General features: G+C 38.3%; 2 protein-coding genes across 6 annotated transcripts; one reads left to right on the forward strand and one right to left on the reverse strand.

Annotated features, from left to right (window-relative positions):
* Positions 1–1,104: 1,104 nt before the first annotated feature.
* Positions 1,105–23,769, reverse strand: nek12 (NIMA-related kinase 12). 4 transcript variants are annotated; one of them, XR_009064731.1, is made up of 6 exons: positions 22,745–23,769; positions 18,341–19,907; positions 6,568–6,630; positions 5,906–5,950; positions 5,702–5,833; positions 1,105–1,244 (listed from the first exon to the last, which is right to left on the reverse strand). XR_009064731.1 is itself a non-coding variant. In XM_057849326.1 (2 exons), the coding sequence occupies exons 1-2, from the start codon at positions 23,694–23,696 to the stop codon at positions 19,702–19,704; spliced, it is 1,158 nt and encodes a 385-aa protein (XP_057705309.1). In that variant the 5' UTR covers positions 23,697–23,769; the 3' UTR covers positions 16,776–19,701. The 4 variants fall into 4 exon arrangements, 1 of the variants encoding a protein (XP_057705309.1); XR_009064732.1 differs by lacking the exon at positions 6,568–6,630; XR_009064733.1 differs by lacking the exons at positions 1,105–1,244; positions 5,702–5,833; positions 5,906–5,950; positions 6,568–6,630 and adding an exon at positions 16,776–17,041.
* A 1,797-nt stretch (positions 23,770–25,566) lies between these two features.
* pin4 (protein (peptidylprolyl cis/trans isomerase) NIMA-interacting, 4 (parvulin)) lies at positions 25,567–27,086 on the forward strand. Of its 2 annotated transcripts, none has more exons than XM_057849327.1 (4): positions 25,567–25,734; positions 25,946–26,013; positions 26,096–26,215; positions 26,327–27,074. In XM_057849327.1, exons 1-4 carry the CDS (start codon positions 25,698–25,700, stop codon positions 26,483–26,485), a joined length of 384 nt encoding a protein of 127 aa, XP_057705310.1. In that variant the 5' UTR covers positions 25,567–25,697; the 3' UTR covers positions 26,486–27,074. The 2 variants fall into 2 exon arrangements, with proteins under 2 accessions (XP_057705310.1, XP_057705311.1); XM_057849328.1 differs by having other exon boundaries at positions 25,577–25,734; positions 25,958–26,013; positions 26,327–27,086.
* The last annotated feature ends 262 nt before the right edge of the window (positions 27,087–27,348 follow it).

Here is a 27,348-nt window from a genome sequence, read left to right on the forward strand (position 1 = left end):
ACTGTCTGAGCGGGACATGTGCGTTAAATGCGTCAAATATTTTAACGTGATTAATTTAAAAAATTAATTACCGCGCGTTAACGCGATAATTTTGACAGCCCTAAAAAAATAAAAAATAATTCTCCCGGGCGGGCATGCCCACGGATCCCCTTAGAGGGTCTGTGTTTCCCTTTGTACAGCGATTCTTGTGGGCTGGGCTGAGTCAAAGTCCAGCGCTGCTTTTTAGTCCCAGTCCACCCCTGCTCATGAACAAACATGGTAGGTTAATTGAAACAATGTCAATGTATGTTTGAATTTAAAAAAGAAAACCTGTCCATGAGTGAGATTTTTTTTTTATTATGTTCACTCAGTGTACAAAACCCAGCTGTCTATTTTCGATTATGCGTGCCATATCACATCTCATGCATTGATCTCCTTGCGTTGCTCTGTTGGTAGTCAGCCAAGCATGTCTCAGCTGTGAAAGTTTGTGTTTTGCAAATCAAGCTTTACTTGCATATATGAGTCTAGAACTGAGTCAGGTTGTCAGTGCTTTGACAAGGGAAATAACATCTGGCATGAGAAAAAGCTGACTTTTTATTTTTTCTTGCCAAATTGAAACAATTTTGTGGTTTCATTTGCTAGAGTAAAAGGTAATTGCATGTTATAGTCACCTTTAGAACCAAAGTAACACTTTGTTGTTGTTGTTGTTGTTATCTTTTTAATCACATATTCATACAGTGGAAGACTGACTCCACTCTTTGAACTGAATATGCTGCTTTTTGAGCCACTCCTTTGTTGTTAGTGCAGATGAGACAAACAAAATTCTTTTCCATGAGCAAATTTCTTGAAGGATATTTCTCCTCGCTATTTGCAATAAAAACACAAAACTAGCTTTTAGATAGAGATAAGAAGCCAGTAAAAACAAATGATTTTTTATTTGAACATATTATTACAGCAGATATGTATAGATTTGCATATTGACCGTATGAAAATCCTTGAGCTACAGCTTAATAAAAAGAATAAATAGTCAAATAAATAAGTAAAAACCTACAACTAATATATTTATCATATAACAATTCTCATCATATTAGACTGCTTTAGTTGCTTTTTCTTTTTTTAAAAAAGGTAATCAATAACTGCATTGCAGCTGTATTTCATTCAAAAGAAAACAATCAACTCCTTGCATTAAGTTTCTTGAGGAAAGTTACGTAGGGTTTAAAAGGTGACACACTTCCTCTGCTCTGCTCCATTTTGCATTGCTCTTTCTGGAAGAGAAGAGAAGTTTCATTTAGCATCATTTTGTTGCAAGACAGCACACTTGAATTTTATTACATACAACACATTTGTAGTATGGCAAAGGCCATTCTGTAAATATTCACAGAAGGAAATGTTCCATTGAAATTTACAGGAACACAAAAAATATGCTCAGAGCAAAAACCCATGCTCAGAACAAATGGCAATTTCTTTTTCCATTTAAATCCATTTTATTTAGCACAGCGGCTAGCACGTTTGCCTCAGTTCTGACGCTGCAGGTTTTAATCCTGATTGCCCATTGCTTGCCTCTCTGCCAGTGACCTCCAACATTCAAAAATCTCATTAGGTTTAAAACAGAGTAATCATTGTCCATTATTGTGAATATGATTGTGAGTGAGGTTGCCATGTTACAGTGACAATAAATAATATATTCTGTTTTAGGGTGCCCTGCGATTACGTTGTGACCAATTCCATAGACTTCGGTAGGTCAGATTCCACCTTCACTGCGCAACGCCTTTAAATTGGGGGCAGCCCTACAGTCCGCTTCAGTTATTCACAGTCGGTCGCAGAGTCAACAAATGCAGTGATCCAGCGCCTAATTAAGGATTGAAAAAGTACGAAAGCTGTACCACATACAAACAGGAAGGATTGTCTCAGGAGTGATTCGTTCGAGGATTCACGGTAATTATTATATTTTTCTTACCATGCATGCATTTTGAAACGTTGTGAAAAAAAAATCAATGGGAGAAATTAACCGCTACGGCCTAGCATCATTCTTCGACATATTTACGTAAAGTAAATGCAAACTGCCCGTTTTTTGGGGGGTTTTTTTGCCTTTAACGAAGAATCAAGACTCTGTCACGTCCATCCATACCTATAAAGAATTCAGGGATTTAAGCATTTATTCACAAGAATTTTCAACAGAAAAAGCTTTATGTTTACATATGGCAGGCTGTAATTTCTTTACAGACTAGCCTCATAGTTCGCAATATTTAAGTAGAATAAATGCTACCTGAACGTTTTTTTTTTTTTTTTTTTTTTTGCTTTTAACCAAGAATCGAGCCTTTTTTACGTCCATATCTATAATGAATTCAGGGATTTAAGCATTTGTTCAAAAGAATTTTTAACGGAAAACGCCATTGTGGCAAACCCCTTATCACAACAAAAGCTAAGAGACTGGCATCATTCTTGACATAGTTACGTAAAAGAAATGGTAACTGTACGTTTTTTTTTTTTTTTTTTTTTTTTTTTTTTTTTTTTTGCTTTTAACCAAGAATCGAGACTGTTTTACGTCCATATCTATAAAGAATTTGGGGATTTAAGCATTTATTCACAAGAATTTTCAACAAAAAAAGCTCTTTGTCTGTGATTCCACTCGGTCAGCTTTTTTTTTTTTTTTTTTTGCTTTTAACCAAGAATCGAGACTAATTTAGAGATTTAAGCATTTATTCACAAGAATTTTCAACGAAAAAAGCCATTGTGGCAGCCCCCTTATCACAACAAAGAGCTAAGAGACTAGCATCATAATTCAACATAGTTACGTAAAATAAATGCTAACTGCAGGTTGTTGTTTTTTTTTTTGCTTTTAACCAATAATCGAGACTGTTTTACGTCCATATCTATAAAGAATTCGAGGATTTAAGCATTTATTCACAAGAATTTTTAACGAAAAAAGCTCTTTGTCTGTGATTCCACTCGGTCAGCTTTGGCGGTCTCGCCAACAATGCAGGCTCCCTATTTATCAGCCCCGCGCCCTGTGTCCCGTCAATACATCATGAAGTCTATGGCCCATCATAATCTGCCATAGGCTGCAGAACTGCCACTACTCTAATGGGAATAAGTGTTATAAAAAATTGATATTAATGGGAATAAGTGTTATAAAAAATAGATAGATAGATAGATAGATAGATAGATAGATAGATAGATAGATAGATAGATAGATAGATAGAGAGAGAGAGAGAGAGAGAGAGAGAGAGAGAGAGAGAGAGAGAGAGAGAGAGAGAGAGAGAGAGAGAGAGAGAGAGAGAGAGAGATTTATTCAGCATTACTATTTTTTGTTAATCAATGAAATAACTTGACCCAATAAGTTTAATTTGTTGAACTCCGAATAACCTTATACAGTGAGGCAAATAAGTATTTGGTCAACCACTAATCGTGCAAGTTCCCCCACTTATGTTCCCCACCAAATATTAGAGAGGCCTGTAATTGTCAACATGGGCAAACCTCAACCATGAGAGACAGACTGTGGAAAAAAAACACAGTAAATCACATTAATTTTTAAAGAATTTATTTGAAAATCATGGTGGAAAATAAGTATTTGGTCAATACCAAAAGTTCATCTCAATACTTTGTTATGTACCCTTTGTTGGCAATAACGGAGGCCAAACGTTTTCTGTAACTCTTCACAAGCTTTTCACACACTGTTGCTGGTATTTTGGCCCATTCCTCCATGCAGATCTCCTCTAAAGCAGTGATATTTTGGGGCTGTCGTTGGGCAACACGGACTTTCAACTCCCTCCACAGATTTTCTATGGGGTTGAGATCTGGAGACCAGGACCAGGACCTTGAAATGCTTCTTACGAAGCCACTGCTTTGTTGCCCTGGCTGTGTGTTTGGGATCATTGTCATGCTGAGAGACCCAGCTACATCTCATCTTCAATGACCTTGCTGATGGAAGGAGATTTTCACTCAAAATCTCTCGATACATGGCCCCATTCATTCTTTCCTTTACACAGATCAGTCGTCCAGGTTCCTTTTCAGAAAAACAGCCCCAAAGCATGATGTTTCCACCCCCAAGCTTCACAGTGGGTATGGTGTTCTTCGGATGCAATTCAGTATTCTTTCTCCTCCAAACACGAGAAACTGTTTTTCTACCAAAAAGTTCTATTTTGGTTTCATCTGACCTCTTTTGGATCATCCAAATGCTCTCTAGCGAACCACAGACGGGCCTGGACATGTACTGGCTTCAGCAGGGGGACACGTCTGGCAGTGCCGGATTTGAGTCCCTGGCGGCGCATTCTGTTACTAATAGTAGGATTTGTTACTGTGGTCCCAGCTCTTGTAGCTCATTCACTAGGTCCCCCCGTATGGTTCTGGGATTTTTGCCCACCGTTCTTGTTATCATTTTGACGCCACGGGGTGAGATCTTGCATGGAGCCCCAGATCGAGGGAGATTATCAGTGGTCTTGTATGTCTTCCATTTTCTAATAATTGCTCCCACAGTTGATTTCTTTACACCAACTGTTTTACCTATTGCAGATTCAGTCTTCACAGCCTGGTGCAGGTCTACAATTTTGTCTCTGGTGTCCTTCGACAGCTCTTTGGTCTTGGCCATAGTGGAGTTTGGAGTGTGACTGACTGAATTTGTGGACAGGTGTCTTTTATACCGATAATGAGCTAAACAGGTGCCATTAATACAGGTAACGAGTGGAGCCTTGTTAGACCTCGTTAGACCTCAAGTTAGACCTCTTTGACAGCCAGAAATCTTGCTTGTTTGTAGGTGACCAAATACTTATTTTCCACCATGATTTGCAAATAAATTCTTTAAAAATCAAACAATGTGATTTTCTGTTTTTTTTTTTCCACATTCTGTCTCTCATGGTTGAGGTTTACCCATGTTGACAATTACAGGCCTCTGTAATCTTTTCAAGTAGGAGAACTTGCACAATTGGTGGTTGACTAAATACTTATTTGCCCCACTGTATTTTAAATTGACCAAGTATCTGCTCAGACAGTTTAAATTGCTTTGTCTGTTTGTGGGTTTCATTGTCTGCAACACTTCCTTTTCTCTCTCACACTTCAAAAATACACAATATTAACATTTCCTGGGTTCCACAGCTTTTTGCAGGCCAATAGAGAGATATAGATATAGATTTATTAACACACTAAAGGTCCAAGCCACAACCACACAATACAAGGGAACGAAACATAGAGAGGGCAAAGCCCAACGTAAACAAACTTTGCGTTCAAATTTTTTGTATCACATTTTTTACAAACTGTGTAGATAACCTGTCGTAAATCAGAAGATATTTTGTATTCAAAGATTAAAGTGTTGTGACAGGACTTTTGAATATCAAGTGACACCCTTTTCATCATAACCAGTCATCCATAACGAGTGATGGTACTAGTTAATAATCATTTCTTAATTTTCATTGCTGATTAAACTGTTCAGCTGTTATTTATTTATTTATAGAATTTTTTTTTTAAATATTAGCATTTTCCCCCACAAGGTATAATTACTGGCATTTTCTTACATGGCTAATTCTGAAACTACAATCAACAATAAGTTCATAATTAATAAATGTTTTTCGTCAGAGGAAAAAAAAAAAAAAAAAAAAACCTAGTGATCTCCCTCCGGGCGGTTAAAAAATTACAAAAAGAGTCTAACTGTACAATGTGGTGATGAGCTGAATGGCACATGTTCAGTCAAAAGTTTGAACACTATTTACACTATATGTTTCAAACCAACCTGTGAAACGTGTGTCCTCATTTGATCGAGATTAGCCTTGAGCTCAATGACATTGTGTCCACTCCCATTTTGCACTGACACGGTGTTTAGAAGAATCCCCAGCTCTCGTTTGAAAACATTCACACAGCAGGGCTGAAATGTAAGGAGATCAGAGGTTAATGGTCACATTTTTTTTTTAATGAAGTGACATGACAAAGAACTCACCGCATTATTTTGCGTCTCTGTGCTTGGTATCTTCACTGCATCTGGCTGCAGGTGCAAAAAAAAATAATACGTAAAAATACATAACACAGAGATCTATCTACTGTATGTACAATACTGTGAGTACACGAATGCCAATCATCTGTTTTTGAACCATTATTTCACCTGTTGTTGCTAGATAATATACATGGACAATATTTTGAGATTGTGATTCAGTTAAATCTTTATTCAGCTCCTTGGACTTTGTTATTATTTTTATTTATTTACTTATTTATTTATTCTTTATAGTGTTTAAATAATTGCCTGTTCTTGACAAAAATTGACATCAAAATGATTTGAACTGGGAGAACTAGCGGGGAACGTTAATTTTTCAGTTTCATTAATGCACTAGGTGTCCAATCCATTTTTACTAGCAGGGCTGCCAGTGAATGATCGTTCTCCCAGTGAAAATGGATTCTGACATCTAGCGCTGTCAATTGCATCTAATGATTTAAAAGAGTGCCCTGTAAAGGGCTAATATTGCTCTGACTTCTAGGTAAGTGTGTGGACATACTGTAGTTTGTTTAATAAAATGCAATCAAGTGTGATAACAATTCTGGTCCTTGACCCTTTGCTGCTGTTGTAAGACAAACACACACTAAAATGAATAATGCAATATTACTTACAGACGTGATATTAAGTTGTTTGCCCCTGTAGAGTTTGGTGAGTTTGTCCAGTCCGTTAATCATCTCAACGTTCAGGTTAAAGTCGACAGGGTAGCCAGCACAGCAGCAAAAATGCAGAACCAAGACAAGAGCAAACACGCACCTCATCATATTGTTCTCCAACTTTCGTGTATGTTGTTCTCTAAATTCGTCCGCCTTGTGGTTCTAAGTGTCACAACATACTGACGCGACCAGCATCGGCCTATTTTATTTGATTCAGAAAGTTGGCGCGGAAAAGGAAGCAACTGATGTCATCATTGTGCACCTACACAAAATGCAAAAGCCCTGTCAAAATTTAGACTTGCACAACATTCCCAGACCAATCGTGTTCAACCGCATTCTCTTACACCTGATGAGATCATATCAAGTGATTTGACACTCAGAGGTGTGATTCATTCAAAAATGGTTTTTAAACCATATATATATAAGGCATATCAAGGCCTCACTGTGTTGCGCATCTTAAAACAGTCATGCCAGAAACACAGTATGTGAACATGATCATGCAGGATCTGTTTATGACACAGGGCCTAAATGTTATGAATCATAAGAACTGTGCTGGTAGCGTCCATGTACATTAGATGGTATGTAAACACAAATTTTTCTTGAAGAGTAAAACATTCTTAGATGGAGGGGATTCCCCTCCTTTTTTTTCACTCTCTTGCTCACATGTAATGTATGATACTATTTTTTTTTTTCCTCAAGGCATTATTCATTGTGACTTTATAGTTTCCGTGGTCATCTATCAACTGATGAATAATGGGCCTTTAGGAGTTTTTGAATAATATTTATAGCACACTTGTTAAATGCAGTGGAGAATCTGCCATATACTAGTATATGGATATACTGTATACATATATATACATACATATATATATATATATATATATATATATATATATATATATATATATATATATATATATATATACATACATACACACATATATGTATATATATGTGTATACACATATATACATATGTGTGTGTGTGTACAGTGGGGAGAACAAGTATTTGATACACAGTCAATGGGAAAACCCATTGGCAGCGTATATATATATATATATATATATATATATATATATATACAGTGGGGCAAATAAGTATTTAGTCACCCACTAATTGTGCAAGTTCTCCCACTTGAAAATATTAGAGAGGCCTGTAATTGTCAACATGGGTAGACCTAATGTGGAAAAAAAAACTGAAAATCACATTGTTTGATTTTTAAAGAATTTATTTGCAAATCATGGTGGAAAATAAGTATTTGGTCAATACCAAAAGTTCATCTCAAAACTTTGTTATGTACCCTTTGTTGGCAATAACGGAGCCCAAACGTTCTCTGTAACTCTTCACAAGCTTTTCACACACTGTTGCTGGTATTTTGACCCATTACTCCATGCAGATCTCCTCTAGAGCAGGGGTCCCCAACCTTTTTTACACCACGGACTGGTGTTATTTGGGTCTTTTTTTTCACGGACCGGTGTTCTGACAGATTTTGCAACCCATCAAAAATTGCAACGATGCAGTTTTGCGCATGCGCGTAACGTTAAACATAGCCGCAAAATGCGCAAATGCAGCGATTCCAGAGTAAACACTACAGACTTTCTTGAAAGAAAGGTATATTAACTTACGTTTGATCATGGAAGGACTTGTAGAAAAGGTCTCCTCAGATTCATCCTGCCATGTAAACTGCACACAACAGCTGCACACCGCGCTCACCATTAACGACTTCGCCTTGTCGTTAAACATTAATTAAGAAGCCCTTTTCACAAAGATACAATGTTGGAAATTGTAGCAAGGTTTTCAATGCTCTTGTCGCGATGTCAGGATATTCCAGAATGACTTTAATCCAGAACTTCGGTAGAGTTGTTGTCTCAAATGTACGTTTAATAAGGTCGCCGTCATTTGCGATCTCTCTGTTTATTCACAAACGGGTCACGAATCTACTCCTTCACAGTTCGTGGGTCTTCGAGGTTGTAGGCTCGTCAGGTGCCCTTTTCGCCATAAAAATATCCTTTTCGCCGTAAAAATATCTCCAAAGGCGTCTGTTTTCCAGTTATCTTCGCTCGGGTGGGGGCTAATTATTTCCGGGAACAAATGTGCTGCGCCCGCGGCCTACTAATACTATCGAGGACGAGCGCACATAGATATATGATATACACAAACAAGATGTACTACTAGCAGTCCAATCAATGGACTTCTATGACAACATTGTAATCAATCCCGTAGTATTATATCTAGAGTAGACAGAGATATTTGTGTGTTAAGCAGGGGCACAGGGTTAATTCGGCCAGAATGCGGTCGTTATTAAATTATTATTTCTGTGCGGCCCGGTAGCAAATGCGCCACGGACCGGTACCGGTCCGCGGCCTGGCAGATGGGGAACCTTGCTCTAGAGCAGTGATGTTTTGGGGCTGTCGTTGGGCAACACGGACTTTCAACTCCCTCCACAGATTTTCTATGGGGTTGAGATCTAGACACTGGCTAGGCCACTCCAGGACCTTGAAATGCTTCTTACAAAGTCACTCCTTTGTTTCCCTGGCTGTGTGTTTGGGATCATTGTCATGCCGAAAGACCCAGCCACGTCTCATCTTCAATGCCCTTGCTGATGGAAGGAGATTTTCACTCAAAATCTCTTGATACATGGCCCTATTCATTCTTTCCTTTACATAGATCAGTCGTCCTGGTCCCTATGCAGAAAAACAGCCCCAAAGCATGATGTTTCCACCCCCATGCTTCACAGTGGGTATGGTGCAATTCAGTATTCATTTTCCTCCAAACACGAGAACCTGTGTTTCTACCAAAAAGTTCTTTTTTGGTTTCATCTGACCATAACACATTCTCCCAGTCCTCTTCTGGATCATCCAAATGCTCTCTAGCGAACCGCAGACGGGCCTGGACGAGTACTTTCTTCAGCAGGGGGACACATCTGGCAGTGCAGGATTTGAGTCCCTGGCGGCGCATTGTGTTACTGATAGTAGCCTTTGTTACTGTGGTCCCAGCTCTGTCGTTCATTCACTAGGTCCCCCGTGTGGTTCTGGGATTTTTGCTCACCGTTCTTGTTGTCTGCCTCGTTAAATACTCCCCCAAACATGAAAAACAATCAAACTACATGTAAAATACAGTACTTCTTGCCATTAAGCTACCATGATGCAACACGAGAAATAGAAACAATGGCGTCACAATGACTTCCAATATCAAGTGAGCTTATTTTTCACTACACTTGGACTTCATTCCCTTTTATTTAACTATATTTGTGATGGCAAATTTGTCTAATCACAGTTTTTTGTGTGTTTGTTGGTTTTTTTTTAATCTGAAAAAAGTTTAATGACATTTGAGTTTAATTAAATCTCACCAGATAATTGTGAAAATGCCCAGTAATTTAATGCATTGCTAGTGCTGTGCTGTTCTGGATATCCTTAAGCTGCATTTAGAAGTATTACATTCAACATTTCTTAAATGATAGTACTGACCGCAGCTCAAGTAAATACAGCCCACACAACATAAAGCAGACGATAATAATAGAATGGGGGGATTTGGAGATGTGTGACAGTCTCACTATCAATCCCGCAAAGATTCCCCTCCTTCGATAGAACTCTCAAGTGACACCAGTGTCGTGTCCCTCCACTGATGGTGTTAAGACAAATTCACCACGTTTCCACAGTGACAAACGTGACAGCTGCATTGCAGCTGCGGAAAACAGCGACTTCATGAGCGGGTAAAAGAAGCAGTGCTGGAAGTAGAACATCATGAGACTTAATGCTTGATTTATACATTGGAATTATGCAGTTTCTTTTACACTAATTAGTTTTTAGAGGGGGTTTAGTGGTTTTTTATATTAGTTGTAATTTTTCTTGAAATTATCAGTTCATGTATAGTTTTTATATATTTTAGTTTTTCATAATTAGGGTTGTATGTAAGGGGCAGTATTTAAAAAAAAGAACACATTTAATGAACTCAATAACTGATAGATAGGCGGATAATGAAAGCTCACCGTAATTTTCACACTATAAGGCGCACCTGACCATAAGCTACCACCCACCAAATTTGATGCAAAAATGGCATTTGTTCAGAGATAAGCCGCACCGGACTATAAACCGCAGCTGTTCTCCATGTATCATGGGATATTTACATCAAAACATATTAACTGGAAACACTTTTTTTGACAGCGGCCTCATAAGACAGTCATAATTATGACACAACACTGTCATGAACATTAATGAAACCTTATGACAAATGTCATTCGATGTCATCTGGCAAATTATCTCACTTTTGAATGGATGTAAAAGATCCGAGCTGGACATAAATGGAGCTACTGACAAAATTTGCTGGATGACACTTAATGACATCAGTCATAAGCATTCATTAATGCCCATGACAGTGTCATGTCATAATTATGACAGTCTTATGACACCCCTGTCAAATAAAGTGTTAATGATTAACCCAAATAAATTAAATTTAAAAAAGCCGCACAGGACTATAAACCGCAGGATTCAAAATGAGACAAAAAAGTAGCGGCTTCTAGTCCGAAAATTAGGGTATGTACAGTAGTTAGCACATAATGAAAACATATACAGTTATTAAGTGGTATGAAAAAGAATCTGAAACTTTTGGAATTTCTCACATTTCTGCATGAAAACACAATAAAATTGTAATCTGATCTTTGTCAAAACAACACAGATGAAAAAAACCGTTGTTGCTTTAACTAAAACCACCCAAACATTTATAGGTTTTCATATTTCAGTGAAGATGAAACAGAAGATGAACATTTAATATTTTGTGGCCCTATCTTTGGCAGTATAACTTGAATCAGACGCTTCAGATCAGTCTGGCACATCGATATTGGCCCATTCTTCTGTACAAAACTGCTGTAGTTCACTCAGATTCCTGGGATGTCTGACATGAATCGTTGTCTTTAGGTCATGCCACGACATCTCAATGGGGTTCAAGTGTGGACTTTTACTTGCCCACTCCTGAACATGTATTTTGGTCTTCTGAAACCATTTTGAGTTGTCCAGGCCCTGAGGCAGCAAAACAGCCGCAAATCAGGATGCTCCTTCCACCATGCTTCACGGTAGGGATGAGGTGTTGATGTTAGTGAGTTGTTGCATTTTTCCTCCTCACGTGACGTTGGGTGTTAATCTCAAACAATTCAACTTTGATTTCACCAGTCCACAAAATATTTTGCCAAAACTTCTGTGGAGTGTCCAAGTGCCTTTTTGCGAACATTAAACGAGCAACAATGTTCTTTTAGAAAGCATTGGCTTCCTCCGTGGAGTCCTCCCATAAATACCATTCGTGGCCATAGCTTTACGTATAGTTGATGTGTGCACAGAGATATTGGACTGTGCCGGTGGTTTCTGTAAGTCTTTAGCAGACACTACAGGGTTCTTTTTTACCTCTCTGAGTATTCTGCGCTGAACTCTTGGTATCATTTTTGCTGGACGGCCACTCCTTGGGAGAGAAGCAACGGTGCCAAACTCTCTCCATTTGTAGACAACTTCTCTGAGTGTCGATTGATGAACATCTAGACTTTTAGAGATAGTTTTGTATCATTTCCCAGCTTTAGACAGCTGTTTTGACCAAGCCGTGATGCACATCAGACAATGCTCATCAAGACAATTCTTACCAGGTGTGTGTTTTATAGAGGGCAGGCCAGCTATAAACCACTCATCAGTGATTGATTTTAATTGCTTTTTAACTCTCCTTAAGCAGAGGGTTCACTGGCCCTTCTGTCATTGTTTGCATGCAATCCTCATTAGAATATGAAAACCTATGAATGTTTGGGAGGTTTTACTCATAACAGACACTGTTTTTACATCTGTGTGATTTTGACTGAGATCAGATCACATTTGATAGTGATTTTATGCAGAAATGTGAGAAATTCCAAAGGGTTCAGATACTTTGTCATACCAATGCACGCCATACCGATTCCATAAATCTACATTTTGATATGGAAATAGGTGACTGTCACACTTGATCAAATACAGTTCAGTGCACGGAGCACCACACTGGGGTTAGTGCACGGTTGGATCAATAATTTAAGAAGGAATTCTAAGTATCATAACGAGCTTTGATCGTAGATTAGTATCCTGGTATGCTAGTCTAATAAGTAAACTAATCTGGCAAAACACCGGACGCTTCGAGAAAGTCTGGATTCTTCATGATACTGAAAGGATGTGAGACTCACTCTGTTCAAGGTAAATTTGTGTAACTAGTTATTTATTTTGATCGTATTTAAAAATCGGAGTGGCGTGGCTCAGTGGAAACCCAGAGGTTGTGGGCTCGATTCTCTGCCCTGGGGATCCTGATCCCCACATTGCTCTTGGTGCTGCGTCATCAGTAGATGATTGAAGCGAGAGTGTTAAAGCGCTGCGAGTGCTTAATGTATATCAGATTTTCGTGCTGAAATCCATTGTCAGCACAATCACGGCAGAAGAAATTGGGTGAACTCTTGAAAGCCTTCAAGGCATTAAATTAATTATTATTAATTATTAAATAGAAACAAATGTTTCAATCACATACAAACAAAACTATTTAGAAGCAGTACTTTCCAAATGTAAGTACATATGTACATTTTCGATTCTTTATTTCACTATGAACCATATAGTAAATCACTTAATTTTCGTAACGTAATTGGTTGATTTTATGATATCCGATTCATTGTTTAGAGATATATTAGTGAATAGTGCCTGAATACATATTTGGTACCTGGTCCTTCCTTCTCATCAATGCAATAGCTTGAAAGAAAATGACTGGATGTTCACTCATTACTAAAAATCTGATAAATGAGATGACAGTGCAATGACTGAGCTTGTACTCTAGATTTTGGGATGAAAAGTGATAAACCCTCTTAGTACTGTTGAGTACATGACCTAATCACAGGTCATACTGTCCAACTCTCATATGGTGATACATTTCTCATCATTACAGGCACATATGTGGGAGGGGTGGCCATAAGGGAAAATGTGTCTGCAATGTATGATTAATGGTTTATGCATGGAAAAAGAATTGAATTTGTTTTTCAAATTTACTGCAAGTGGTTGAAACCTTCGTTATCTTACCAACCTCTTGAAAGATTGTGTGGAGATAAACCACGAATCTTACATTTCCGTTAAGACATTCAGTCAAGGTTGATACATACTAAGCCAACTAAATAATCCTTATTGTATTTTAGACATTTCAGCTCTATGCATTTTTATAATTGACTATGTCAATAAAAACATCAAATGTTTCCTAACCTATTACTTGTAAAGTAATATTGACTAATCTATATACCATCTACACACACAGCCTAAATGATATTTCTGTGGAATGAGCTCGCTGAATTCCATTTGTAGCCACATTTACGTAGTAACTACACTCATTTCAAAATTCACACATTGTAACATTTTACCCATGACGAACTAGTTAATGGAACAAAGACCTACGTATTACCTCAATGTATTGATACCTTGGAATGGAATGGAATTTTATTGTCATCATCATCGGTATCATTGACAATCATTGACAATTACAAAATGTGTTATGATTTGCCCGAAGGAACCGAAGAAGAAGACAAAGGCGGACGGGATGAAGCATATGCTTATCAGTTTCCCGTCCCCCATACAACTAAAGACGCACATTCAGGCATGGAACATACATCAAAACTGTACAATAACACAATCAACAATCTGGGTTTAGTAACTTAGCGTCCAGTCAAGCAGCTCGATTAATTTCAGGGCGTACAAGGTTTTGGCTTTGTCATGTCCCTGACATTTTTGCATCTGTTTGCTGTGGAACATTTTGTTGTGGCTATGTGTGTGGCAAAAGTGATTGTGTGTTATCACAGCTGGTGTGCAACAATTGGCGAACACAAAGGTCACTGTAACAGTTTCATTAGACATGAATGTATAAAATCAAACAACATGCTGTACATATTTTATCCCAAGATTAATGTCTCCACAACGAAAACATGCTTATTATTCTCCACAACGAAAACATGCTTATTATTCGTTTTATACAGTATCTTTTCCATATACTCAGTAAACTAGACATTTGAATCAGGAGCTCGGTAGACACAGCAGATAATTGTGGTTTTACAATTGGGGATTAGGAGCTCAATTGTAATACATTCCAGGAGATTGTCAATCATAATTGCAACACCCCCTCCCCCCTTAGATGCCCGATTCATTTGTGTCATGTTATGTCCGTGCAAATTAAAGTCAGAGCCTTTGTTATCTTTAGTAGATGATCCTTAATGTGTTCAAGATTCTTGTAGAGACTCCTGCCGTTGATAAGTTTCAGCTTACCGTCCACATCCACGAGTTGTTATACTGGTCCGCTGTGTAGTATTTACAGTTATCCAGCTAATGTAGTCAGCTGGTCAAAACTCGTGATAGCTCTAATCGTCACATCTTGCGTCTTGACAAGGATCCTGCAATCCGAGACCCAGGTGTTAGCTATTTTCCCAGCTTTCTTGAGTTGACATGCTTTTCTTGCAATTTGGGAATTTCGGCGAGTCAAATTGTCATTCAAAAAAATCTTCGACCCTTTCAGGTGTTGGCGCTGGTTAAGCAGGGCAGTCTTGGTCTTGTGGTCTGCCAGCTTCATGAGCATCGTCGCCGGTCCTCTCCCCCCAGATGGGAGCAGAAGGCAGCGACGGATGTCCAGCGGTTCCATGTTTATTCCATACTCTTTCAGCTTAGCAATTGCCAGTTGCACCACTGTGTCCCCTGGCCTATGCGTCAGTTGTAATCCAGAAATGATGAGCTCATTTGCGCGTCGGCACTGGTCGAGATCGTCAGCCCAAATTTCCGGCCTCTTGATGCGAACATCTCTTTCCTCGACCACCTGCTTGAGTTTCTCGTTTTCAGCACGAATTAACTGGAGCTCTCTGACGATTTCTTGATTCTGGTTTTGAATCAAACCAGTCAAGGAGACCTCCAACTTCTGTATGGAGGATTTTATTTCATCCAAGTCTCCAGGTTTCAAATTCTTTGGAGCCATACTGGGAGTCAAGCTTGCTGGCCCTGAGCGCTTATCGGTTAAGATAAGAGAGTGCTTCAGGAGCTCAGAGTGCGTCTGTACACGGTGAAGGCTGAGCAGCGTATTGACCTTTAAGACTATACCTGTTTTTCACCTGTCATTTAAAATGTGTCAAAAAAAGTGGACCATTTAGTACCCATATTATTTAGATGACTGCCATGTTCACAAGTTTGACCTATCAGTGTGGCAGTAGACATTTGATGATTTTCCATCTTAATGCAAAGCGGGTTACAAATACTAAAATTTAGTTAAACTACAGCATTCAATTCATGACTGGGGAAGAGGTGGAATTGTTTGCAAAAAAAAAAAAAAACAATCCTGTTATTGTAGGACACCATTTGTAGGAATGAAAAATCTTAGGAAAGGTTGAAATTTTAAAGACTCAACGGTGACAAAAAAAAATAATTCTTGTTAATTTGGCACACTTACAAATAGAGTATAGCTAGCAAGCCTGGCAAATTTGAATGAATAATAAAATCACCAAATATGTCAAATAAAGCTCTAAAATCATCAGAATTAAGGCCTGTCTGGGATACCCAAGCAGGCCATCTGTCAATCATGTAAGCTTCCTCTTCTAGCTGTGAGAGGCAGTATTGCCTTGGAGGGAGGCTGCTGGATCAAAAGCACCGGGGAAGCCTCGGGTGCTTGATGGTGCTAATGCTACGTTGCGGTATACAACCACTCTGATGCGGTATCAAAGCCGTGCAAGCAACACAAACGCCCGAGTAAAAATGTATTAACTTGAAGGATAACTGCATGCTGTAGAAATGCAAAAGTTATTATGAATAAGGAAGTTGCTATTGCTATTGCGTGCACCAAGTATCATTTCAAAGAGAGTTTTTCAAAGTATTTAAGTATGCATATTGTGAATTTCTTCGCCAAAAATGTACCATTGCTGCAATGATTATGACGTCATGTATACCTTAGTTTCATACTCAATCATTTTCCAATTGCACTCCCAGATGAAGTGGTAAAATCCAAGAACAAAATAGCATGCAATCGTTTCCCACCCTGAGTATGCCTAAATTTAAATTCACATGGAAATTTACTAGAAACTTGAAACCCTCCTAATTTAACACTGGTAATCACGTTTATGTTGTCATATTAGAACAAGACATTTTTATACTTGTTATTTATTAGTCACTCAGCATTACCTCATTCTCAAATACAAAACAGATATTGACAAAAACATTGGCTACAATTCAGAGTTAATGCATGAACGACTTTTTAAGGCCTCTGACTACACCTGCACAAAAGACTTCATAATGATATTGACGGGTCAGATTCCACCTTCACTGAGCCACGCCTTCAAGTAGGGGGCCATCCCACAATCCGCTTCAGTTATCCGCAGTCGGTCACAGCGACACATGTGGCGATCCAACGCCGGATTTAGGTTGAAAATGTATGAAAGCTGTACCGCATACAAACAGGATTGTCTCAGGTGTGATTCATCGAGGATTCAAGGTAAAAAAAATTTTTTTTCGTTTTTTCACAAGAATTTTCAACATAAAAAGCTCTTTGTTGTAAGGCTGCCGCCACATTTTCGAAGAGACTAGCATCATTCTTTGACATATTTATGTAAAATAAATGCTAACTGCCAGTTTTTTTGCTTTTTTAACAAAGAATCAAGATTGTTTTACGTCCATATCTACAAATAATTTGGGGATTTAAGCATTTATTCACATGAATTTTGTATGTAAAAAGCTCTTTGATGTAAAGCTGCCGCCACATTGACTAACATACTAGCATCGTACTTTGACATTTTTACGTAAAATAAATGCTAACTGCACGTTTTTTTATCTGCTTTTAACCAAAAATCGAGACTGTTATATGTCCATATCTATACATAATTTGGGGATTTAAGCATTTATTCACAAGAATTTTCAATGTAAAAAGTAGGGTTGGGAATCTCTGGCATGAAGCCGATTCGATATGTATCTAGATACACAGGTTACGATTCGATTAAAAAACGATACATTTTTAAGGCTGAGCGATTCGATACGATGCGATACAGTTTAAGAACGATACGGTTCGATACAGAGTGAAAATGATACGATAGTAAACATTTGTTGTGTGTGTGTTCGTACAGTATTTTAAAAATATAAAAAAGACCACATTTTTAAATAGCAAAATTAACAAAATTTCATACCAATGTTATGTTTTATTTTTTATGAGAAAAAAAAAAGGCTTACTATATGACCGTCATTTTGTTGGATGGGATTGATAATACAATAAAACTCCAGTCACAGACAACAATAAAGTGCAGTAATTCAATTACTGTATTTCCTGGTGTTTTTAACACAAGAGGTAAGTAATTTAAGTGCAAACGTTCAATATAAACATCTTACAAACAAAAAATATTAATTATATGCAGCAGCTCTTGAAAAAAAATTTAAACCTGCTAGTGTTATCATAAATAAATAATAAATTATGCTTTACGACTGGTATAATTGAGGGAATAAAAACATAGCATTTTAGACAGGTCAATAATCATTACTTTAACCTAATACACAGCAAAGTCATTCACTTATGCCCGTGCTTCCTCATTTTTTATTGCTAATCACTGTCCGTATCTTTTTTGAAGGGCAGATTTTTCTTGAGGAAGATCAACTAATCCACATGTTCATGTTTAAGCAGACTGTGTTTCGTGGAAACAATATGCCGCCCTTTCCAGCATTATAGTGGGTTATTTTTCAGGGTTAAAACTCACGATTTCTGTACCGCTCCACACTTCACACAAGCTCTGTCCCATGCGAACAGATCTGGCTGCCTTCATCACTTCAAAGTCCGACTTTTGTTTTCCTGGGTGCGTTGAAAATCAATCACAGCACGTCGCTGCCGTCGGTGATCACACTGTCCATTGTTTTAGCATGCTTCTACGTTGCCACTACTAGTTTCGTTTTCGTTTTGGGCTGTGAAGAAAACGCTACGCTGCGTGCGTTACAGTGGTTTCGTTAGCTCTCGCGTTGTTATGACACGCCCGTGACGATCGGGTAATGACGGCGACTAGTAGCGGTTCTGCCGAAATGCATGGGAAGTAACTTGTGGCAACCACGACTGTGAGTAGTGCTTGTCCATATTATATCATGCGTGCGGTCTCGATCTAATTGTGCGCTGTGTGGTGAATGACGCGCACTTGTGTCATTCACTGAAAGACACAAGCGCAGCATGTGAAGTAAAAGCTAAATTATCATATTTAGCAATGCATTGAACTAGGCATTAGAAGCAGATTCTTGTGCTCACGATAGCCGAATTCTATCTCTACTATCGGTTCACTGAATATTTAATGGCTAATTACTGTCGAATGGTAACTTTACTATCGATACATCTGTATCTCTCACCTGGAAAACCGGATATCCGGTCGTATCGGTTTATCGTTCTCAACCTTAGTAAAAAGCTCTTAGATGTAAAGCTGCCGCCACATTGACTAACATACTAGCATCGTACTTTGACATTCATTCATTCATTCATTCATTTTCCATGCATATTTACGTAAAATAAATGCTATCTGCACGTTTTTTTTTTTCTGCTTTTAACCAAAAATTGAGACTGTTATATGTCCATATCTATAAATAATTTGGGTATTGAAGCATTTATTCACAAGAATTTTCAACGTAAAAAGCTCTTTGTTGTAAAGCTGCCGCCACATTGACGAACAGACTAGCGTCGTACTTTGACATATACGTAAAATAAATGCTAACCGCTCGTTTTTTTGCTCTTTTAACAAAGAGTCCAGACTGTTTTACGTCCTTATCTATACTCAAGAATTGGGCCAGGGCTATTCACAAGAATTTTCAAAGAAAAAAGGCTTGTCTGTGATTCCACTCGGTGAGCTTTGACGGCTATTAATTGGCCCCGCGTCCTGTTTCCCGTCAGTATCATTATGAATGAATCCATGACCTGCACTTTCTTGTAGTGTGGTGTGTTTGGCTTCACCAAGTGGTTATCACGGCAACTCCACACTCACATAAATTCTAAAACAAGCCTCTAACCTCATACGCACTTTTGGGGCATGTACAGCATTTTTGTTGTTTATTCCCCAAACATCCCAGTCTGTTCAAATGTACATTTTCAGCCTTTCTCCTTCAAGGCCTTCAATGTGACAACCATTCCTCCAGCATCACAGAGCTGAAACTCATCCAGAGACTCATCGTGCGCTAAAAAGGAACTGTGATATCCATATGCCACATCTGAACACTCATCCTTTTCCTCATCTTCTTCAAAGTCATCGGGATACTCCACTTGTTCCCCAGCATCTTGGTAACACTGTGAAAATACTGTAAAACAGAAGGAGAATTAGTTTGTTTATTCAAACTGGAAGAAGTCAAAATGCTATAATAAATTAAAAATGCTATTTAAAACAATTTGCGTAAAACTGAAGTATGTTTTTAGTGAATGCTCCAACATCAAGGGAATAAGATTACTAGAACAGCGTTGGTGCTTCAATTCAAAACAATACTCGAAACTACATAGGGTTAATATGTAAATTCTGCATTTATGACAGAGCATTATGTCAGGGAATTACTTCTTTGAAGAGCACGGCATCTAATAGGGAAGCAGAGGTCAACATTCTTGTAAGATACGTTGTGTTTCAGTTTTGAGGAACCTGTGGTTTCCAACTAATTTCCATTTCATTCACCCTGTTTATGGCAGCTGTCGCAAGATCGTACTTTTTAGGTTAAGTCAATACGAAATTAATTCTCCCAGAGGTGGAGCTTTTTATTTCTCTTGACAGTTTTTAGCTACCTGTCAAAACTATGTTATATGGAGTGACTCATTTTTCAGCCACCGAAAGCCCCCCTGACCCTTGTGCTCATCAGGCGTGTGTGTATATTTAACTTTTACGTACTGGTATTAAAATGTATGAAAACTGTTGCTCCAAGGTGTCAAACCCATCTATGTCATAGTTACTTACGATTTGCTTCAGAGGGCCATTATGTCAGCCAACTAGGGCTGCCATGATTAATCAACTATCTGACAAGTATTTTTATGTCAATGAATCGGTCAGAGAAAGTATTGGCCTAAAAAATGGTCCAAATCCTCTTTTTAAGATTCTTACTATCAAATATTTTCATATACAGTGATACCTCTACTAATGAACGTCTCTACATACTAAATTTTCAGGTTAAGACATGCCTCAGCGGGAAAATATTGCCTCTTCTTAAAGAAATTTCAGGATAAGAAAGGAAAAAATACAGTACACAGGTACTCTCAGCTCCAAGAGTTAACTGAAGGCAACATACTTGTAGCTGCTCTGCCATTGGCTAGTGCCTAGTATTCCTGGCATCCGGTTGGCTAAGAGGGACCTCTACTCTAAGTTTGTGTGTATCCCAGTGGCATCTTCATTCGCCCCTCGTGTTCCGACAGCTTTAAATGAGTGTATTGTATTCTTTATTCTATTCTTGTGTTTTTACCTTATGCACAATTCAGATATTATGTTTAATGTGCAATAATCTAATTGTAACATGTATTTGTTACACGTGTTCATGCCTTTTTATGCATTATAAAAGATTTATGTCTGAATTTTGTGGAGCTTGGAACAGTTTAGGGCATTTGCATGGAAATGCGTCTCTACTTGCAGGATTTTCAAGTAAAGAAACTACTTCCAGAACCAATTAATTTCGTAAGTGTCAAATTTGGTTTATCAGATTCTGTTTTATTACAGATTCGGTTGTGGGAGTGTTCCCAATGTCGCACCTGCAGCCAATTCAAGCTCATCAAGACCTTATTTAAACCCAGGTGATCAAAGTTAAGGAATGCTGAGATATATTAACTTGCTGGTCGCCATTCGACACCTTCGACACAAAAATTCGAGTCGCATTGCATTTTGTAATTTCGCCCCTGCATACTGTTATGGTCGTCTGCCGCTTTTGTTTTGAATTCCTCTTCATTGTGCATGTATTTGAGTATCTTTTTAGTTGTTCTATTGGCTTTCTGCCAACCACCTTGGTTTACCCTCGCGTTTATAGTATTGATCCCCGTCGACCTTCTGTCACAGACCAGTTTTGTTATTTCCCATTTTCCGCGATCATGTGTTTGTTTTGTTTTGTTTTGTATTTCATAAACCTTTGAATGCTTCCCTCGCCTGTATGTTGTCTATTTTGAGGTCCAACTTTGTTTCCGCATTTGCGGATCCTAACAGTAAGTAGAGGTACCACTGTATGTATATCTTATTTTATCTACATTTTCTAATCAAATGCAAACAAAAATGGGAGAAACTATAAATATTACTAGTACTATAACATTAGAAACTAAAAATACTATCCATAGACTTCACAATGTATTGACATGACACATTCCCCATTCACTGCGTCACACTTTCCGGAAGGGGGCTGTCCAACACTCCGCTTCATTTATTGGCAGTTGGTCACATGCAGCGATCTAACGCCGGATTTAGGTTGAAAATGTTCAAGAATTCAAGGTAATTATTATATTTTTTTGTACCATGCATGGATTTTGAAACATTGTGAAAAAAATTAATGGGAAAAACTAGCAGCTACAGAATTGGCATTATACTTAGCAATATTTATGTAAAATAACTGCTAACTGCTCTGTTTTTTATTTTAACCAATAATTTAGACTGTTTTACGTTCATATCTATAAAGAATTCAGGGATTCAAGCATTTATTCACAAGAATTTTCAACAGATAAAAGCTCTTTGTTTACATTGGCGGCCGCTAATTTCCTTACTGACTAGCCTCATCGGTTGCAATATTTACGTAAAATTAATGCTACCTGCACGTTTTTTTTTTTTTTTTTTTTTTTTTGCTTTTAACCAAAAATCGAGACTGTTTTACGTAAATATCTCTAAAGAATTCAGGGATTTAAGGATGTATTCACAAGAATTTTCAACGCAAAAAGCTCTTTGTGTACATGTGGCGGCCGTTAATTTCCTTACTGACTAGCCTCATAGTTCGCAATATTTACGTAAAATAAATGCTACCTGCACGGCAGTCCAGGAAGGACTACAGGAATTTTATTTAAATTTTCATTTTAGCAAGAAACATGAAGATGATGCACAAATTACTTTTGAAAATTACACAAAAATATATCGCGGGCAGGCTCTGTCCCCTAGGCTTTGAGTTGTGTTGTGAATTACTCTTAGTTGTTAAACCTGAATGTTGGCTTTGTTCCTCTAAAGAAGACAAACTCCCCTCCTCGTCTTCGTCAAAGTCATCAGGGTAAAGGGAGCCACTTTGATTATGTGCATCAGCATGGGCGCCATCTTCCTCCACTTCGCCGTCGTCATTCAGCATGTTGCTATATTGAATACGCCGTAAGTGTTCTTTCACAAAGGCGCCATCAACCAGACAGGAAGCACTTGGTCTGTTTTGGGGTTTAATGTTTAACATTGCCTGGATTAAAGAAAATACGTTTTGGGAGTAAAGGTCAGGCACTGGATCGTACTCTCCTTTGGTGATTTTGTGGAAGAGACTGAGGAGATTGGAAGCGGTAAATGGAGGCTTAAGAGCACAGATCTCATAGAGGAGGCAGCCCAAGGCCCAGATGTCACACTCGGAACTGTAAGGGACATCTTGGCAGAGTTCTGGGCTGAGGTAGCAGGGAGTTCCAACACATGTGGAGGCCATGTCTGCTGTGCATGTCATCACTCTGGATACCCCAAAGTCACCCAACTTTACCATGCCTTGTTTTGTTAGCATCACATTTGAGGTTTTGATGTCCCTGTGAAGTATTTTGACCTTGTGGATGTAACTCACAGCCAGAGCGACCTGCACAAACCATCCCATGACCGTATTTTCCATGAAGAAGTCTCTTGGTTTCCTCTCTTTGACTTTGTCGTCTAGCGTCCCGCCATCGCAGTAGTCCATCACAATGTAAATAAAGCCGTCATCAGGGCTTACGAAAGCCTCGCTGCAATTCACAATGTGAGGCTGCTTCAGCTTGCCGATGATCTCCGCCTCTTGAAAAACAGCCCTCTGTGTCAATGTACTTCCCAGTTTGATTCTCTTCACTGCATGCAGCCGCTCAGATTCAGCGTGTTTCATCAGGAAAACCTCTCCAGATGCTCCTCTGCCCAAATACATTACCTTCTCGTACTTCTCCATTATCTTAAACCTAAGTAAGAAGTCTCAGCCATCAGACTATAGCGCCATCAGGGGTGTTTGTGTTGCAGTTGCCTTGGAGACCGCACGCTTTGAAAACTGAGAGGAGGGTCCTTTGTATTCTGTTAACAAATTTCCCACCATTTTCCCCTTTTCGATTGTTAAATGTCTGTTGGTTTGTTATTGGTTCCTGCAGCCAATTGGGTTGTTTGTTTTATCATTACATTTAATATTTGATTAAATATGTTTCCTAAAAAGTCTTTGTGCTACACCATATATAATTAAAATATTAAAGTGTGCCTCCTCCATCTGGATATAAACATTAAGTTTGATTAAAAAATTAGCTATACAGTATATAACCAAAGACACAAATTCTCAGAGATTACTCAAAAGGCTTTATTATTCCTAAAAATAATTGAACAATGAAAATGCAAAAAAAAAAAAAAAAAAAAAAAATGGAATTAAATAATCATAAAATAATAACATAATATAATGCAGACCCATGGAAATGTAGTCCACTCAATACACACACACACACACACACATACAGTAGGCTATGTGCCAACTAAACATTTTCATAAATTACTATCACGACAATTTTCGTTGACAAATTGTTACTCCCACTCAATTGTTATTCTCATTCAATGTTCTCGATTGTACACAAACAATAACCGAAATAAACTGACATACGATTAAACCAGCATGTTTCCAAACTCAGCAGTTTAAAACTACATTTCCCATAATGCCTAGCACAGCTTAGCTCACTGACAGCTACCCTATTAGTGAGCACCAGTAGCCGAGGCAAAATCAAACACTGCTATAAAAGTTTACAATCATCAGCAACGCAATGATGCAACATCAAACGGGATTTTACAGATCACACCAGTACAAAGCTTCGACAGAAGTAAACAGTTGCCGAAAAGTAAGTTTAGCAAGTGTACATACCGATAGCATGTGAGCTCCTGTCGTGTCGAAGGTTTGTTTGTGAATGAAACTTGACAGTTGACACCATGATAAAGCCAGTCTGTGATTGAGCACGCATGTGCAAGTTTGTATCTAAAGTAGAATAAAGGTATTTTCGTCTTAATTACCCTTATGGGTACATGAGCATTTGATTACATACGTATTGATCGTAATAAAAGTATTATCAACTGGACAGGCTCTCTGGGAACACGTCGCAGGCAGCACAGTTCCGTAGTATTCTGTGCAAAGCGTCAGTCAATTTCAACACAAGCTAATTAGTCCCTTGAAAAATAATGAAAACCGGACATTTTCATGAATTTATATAACCCTGCCGGACGCACTGGACAGGATGTGAAAAGTGGACATGTCAGGGCAAAAGAGGACGTTTGTTGACCCTAGTGTAAATTTAGTAGGTTAGTTGAGGAAATAATGGGGGGTAGCAGACCAATGATATGGGGGGGGGGGGGGGGGGGGGGGGTAGCAGACCAATGAAATGATCAAGGCTTTGAAGAATTAAACACATTTGGCTGGTATTGCTGCGATAAATTAGATGTTTTACACTGATCACACATTAGTGTGGCATATTACCACTTCAGAGACTCAAAGTAAGGAAATACAGCAACAACCTTTGTACTCCCGGATCAACTTTACTGTTTTCTTAAATTAACATATTCGATTGTTGACAGTCCTCCCAGTCCAAATGGAATGGACGTCAATTGCTGTCAATGGCACTGAAACATGTTCATTCCAATAAAAATTATAATGAAATTGAAGTTAGTGTCGATGGCATTGGATGAGTTAACAATAAAAAAAAAAATGTGATTCTAAATAACGTTTTTAGGAAGTGTTGTGCATGCCAACAACACATTGGACACTAGATGGCAGAATAACCCTGAACTATCTACCATGTACAAGCATTTCGCAGTAGAAGAAGACTGAAGACTACTGCGCATGCGCATATCCAATTGCACAGAAGCATGAGCCTGTTCTTAAAAGTGTTGTTTACATTTTCACTCATTTGAATTTCAGTAATTACATGAAATGCCACCAAAAGGCAAAGGTACCAAGGGAGCGAAAGGTTTGCTTTTTCTTAGTTGTGCATTTTTTCCTTAAAATGTGTTGTATTATCATAAATCAGGACTTGTATTATGTCGTTAGCTTACCCCTGCATTTATATTTATTTCAAGTATCTGTTAAGCGCTGTTTTCGAGTTAATATTGCTGCGGTACTGTCACTCTTAATTATAAAAATGTGTGTGTATTGTCCTCTTTGCTGAATATTGTGTTCAGGAGGTGCATCAGGAAGTGCAGAAGCTGACAAGAAGGAGAAGGCACCGAAAGGAGGCACTGCAGTAAAGGTGGATAAAGACGTAATTTTTCTTTTGTCTGTTTGATTTCATTTAGCTAAACACAAATCACTCGCTTGTACGTTGTATCCAGGTTCGCCACATCCTCTGCGAAAAACATGGGAAATGCATGGAAGCAATGGAGAAACTGAAGGCAGGAGTTCGTTTTAGCGAAGTGGCATCACAATACAGTGAAGACAAAGCGAGACAAGGAGTAAGGACACTATTACAGTTCTGGGTTTCACCAGTGAACCTAAAGAGGGGAAAAAATATTGATATTGATGGAATAGATTACATTTTGACTCATTTTGAATGTTTTGGACAGGGTGATCTGGGATGGATGACGCGAGGATCCATGGTTGGACCTTTTCAAGAGGCTGCTTTCAACTTGGCCGTCTCTTCCATGGATAAGCCTGTTTACACAGACCCCCCTGTCAAGACCAAATTTGGTTATCACATCATTATGGTGGAGGGGAAAAAGTAATAAAATTGACATGTTCTATTTTACACTGTGCTCTATTGTGGAAGTGATTGTTCCCAGTTATACTTCCTTGAAGTGCAAAAAAGGAAAATGTTTACTTTGTCTTAGTAACTTGAACACTTTCTTACGATTTCTTCACTAATTCAGAGACAAAACGGATTAAATAGTTGTTGGAGCCCATTGAAGGGAAAAAAAACTGCCTGATGGAAAGTACTTATTAAAATTGAAGGGTTGTAACTTTTACATTGTAAGTTGTTGAGAAGTTGCACTAATTTTCTGGCCATGAAATAATATAACATGAGTATATTATGAAATGTCCTTTTCACAGTAAAGCTGAAAATATGATGTTTCATACAAAAGTTTGTGCTCTTTGACTATGCCTTAACTTTTTAACGCTACCTGATACACATGTGAAAGGCATTATTTAAGGTAAACTTTTGATGCTTGCTATTCTTTATACTGACCTATTGAACATTTACACAGGGGTGAAAGTGGGCCAGAACGGTCAGGAACGCAGTTCCGGTATAAGATTCCGGGCTAGAACGCAGTTCCGGTATAAGATTCAGGGCCGGAGTGCTGTTCCAGTATAAGATTCTAGGGCCGGAAAGCTGTATTGGTACACGGTACTTTGATTCCGAAAATATGAAAACGGTATGTAAAAAAAAAAAAAATGCTAAGCTGCCACACATGCATTTCATCTCCAAGAAGAAAACAATATACCAACATCAGATTTACATACACAAATGTTAACATCAAGCATAATAAAGTGCTTGTGTAGCGTAATCCGTTTCCATCAATATTTATTATTTATTTTATCCCACGGACGGCATGGAGGTTTTCCCAGCTGCTGCAGTTATCTGAGTCTG

Source organism: Corythoichthys intestinalis, chromosome 11 (genome assembly GCF_030265065.1).
Source record: "Corythoichthys intestinalis isolate RoL2023-P3 chromosome 11, ASM3026506v1, whole genome shotgun sequence".
NCBI lineage: Eukaryota > Metazoa > Chordata > Actinopteri > Syngnathiformes > Syngnathidae > Corythoichthys > Corythoichthys intestinalis.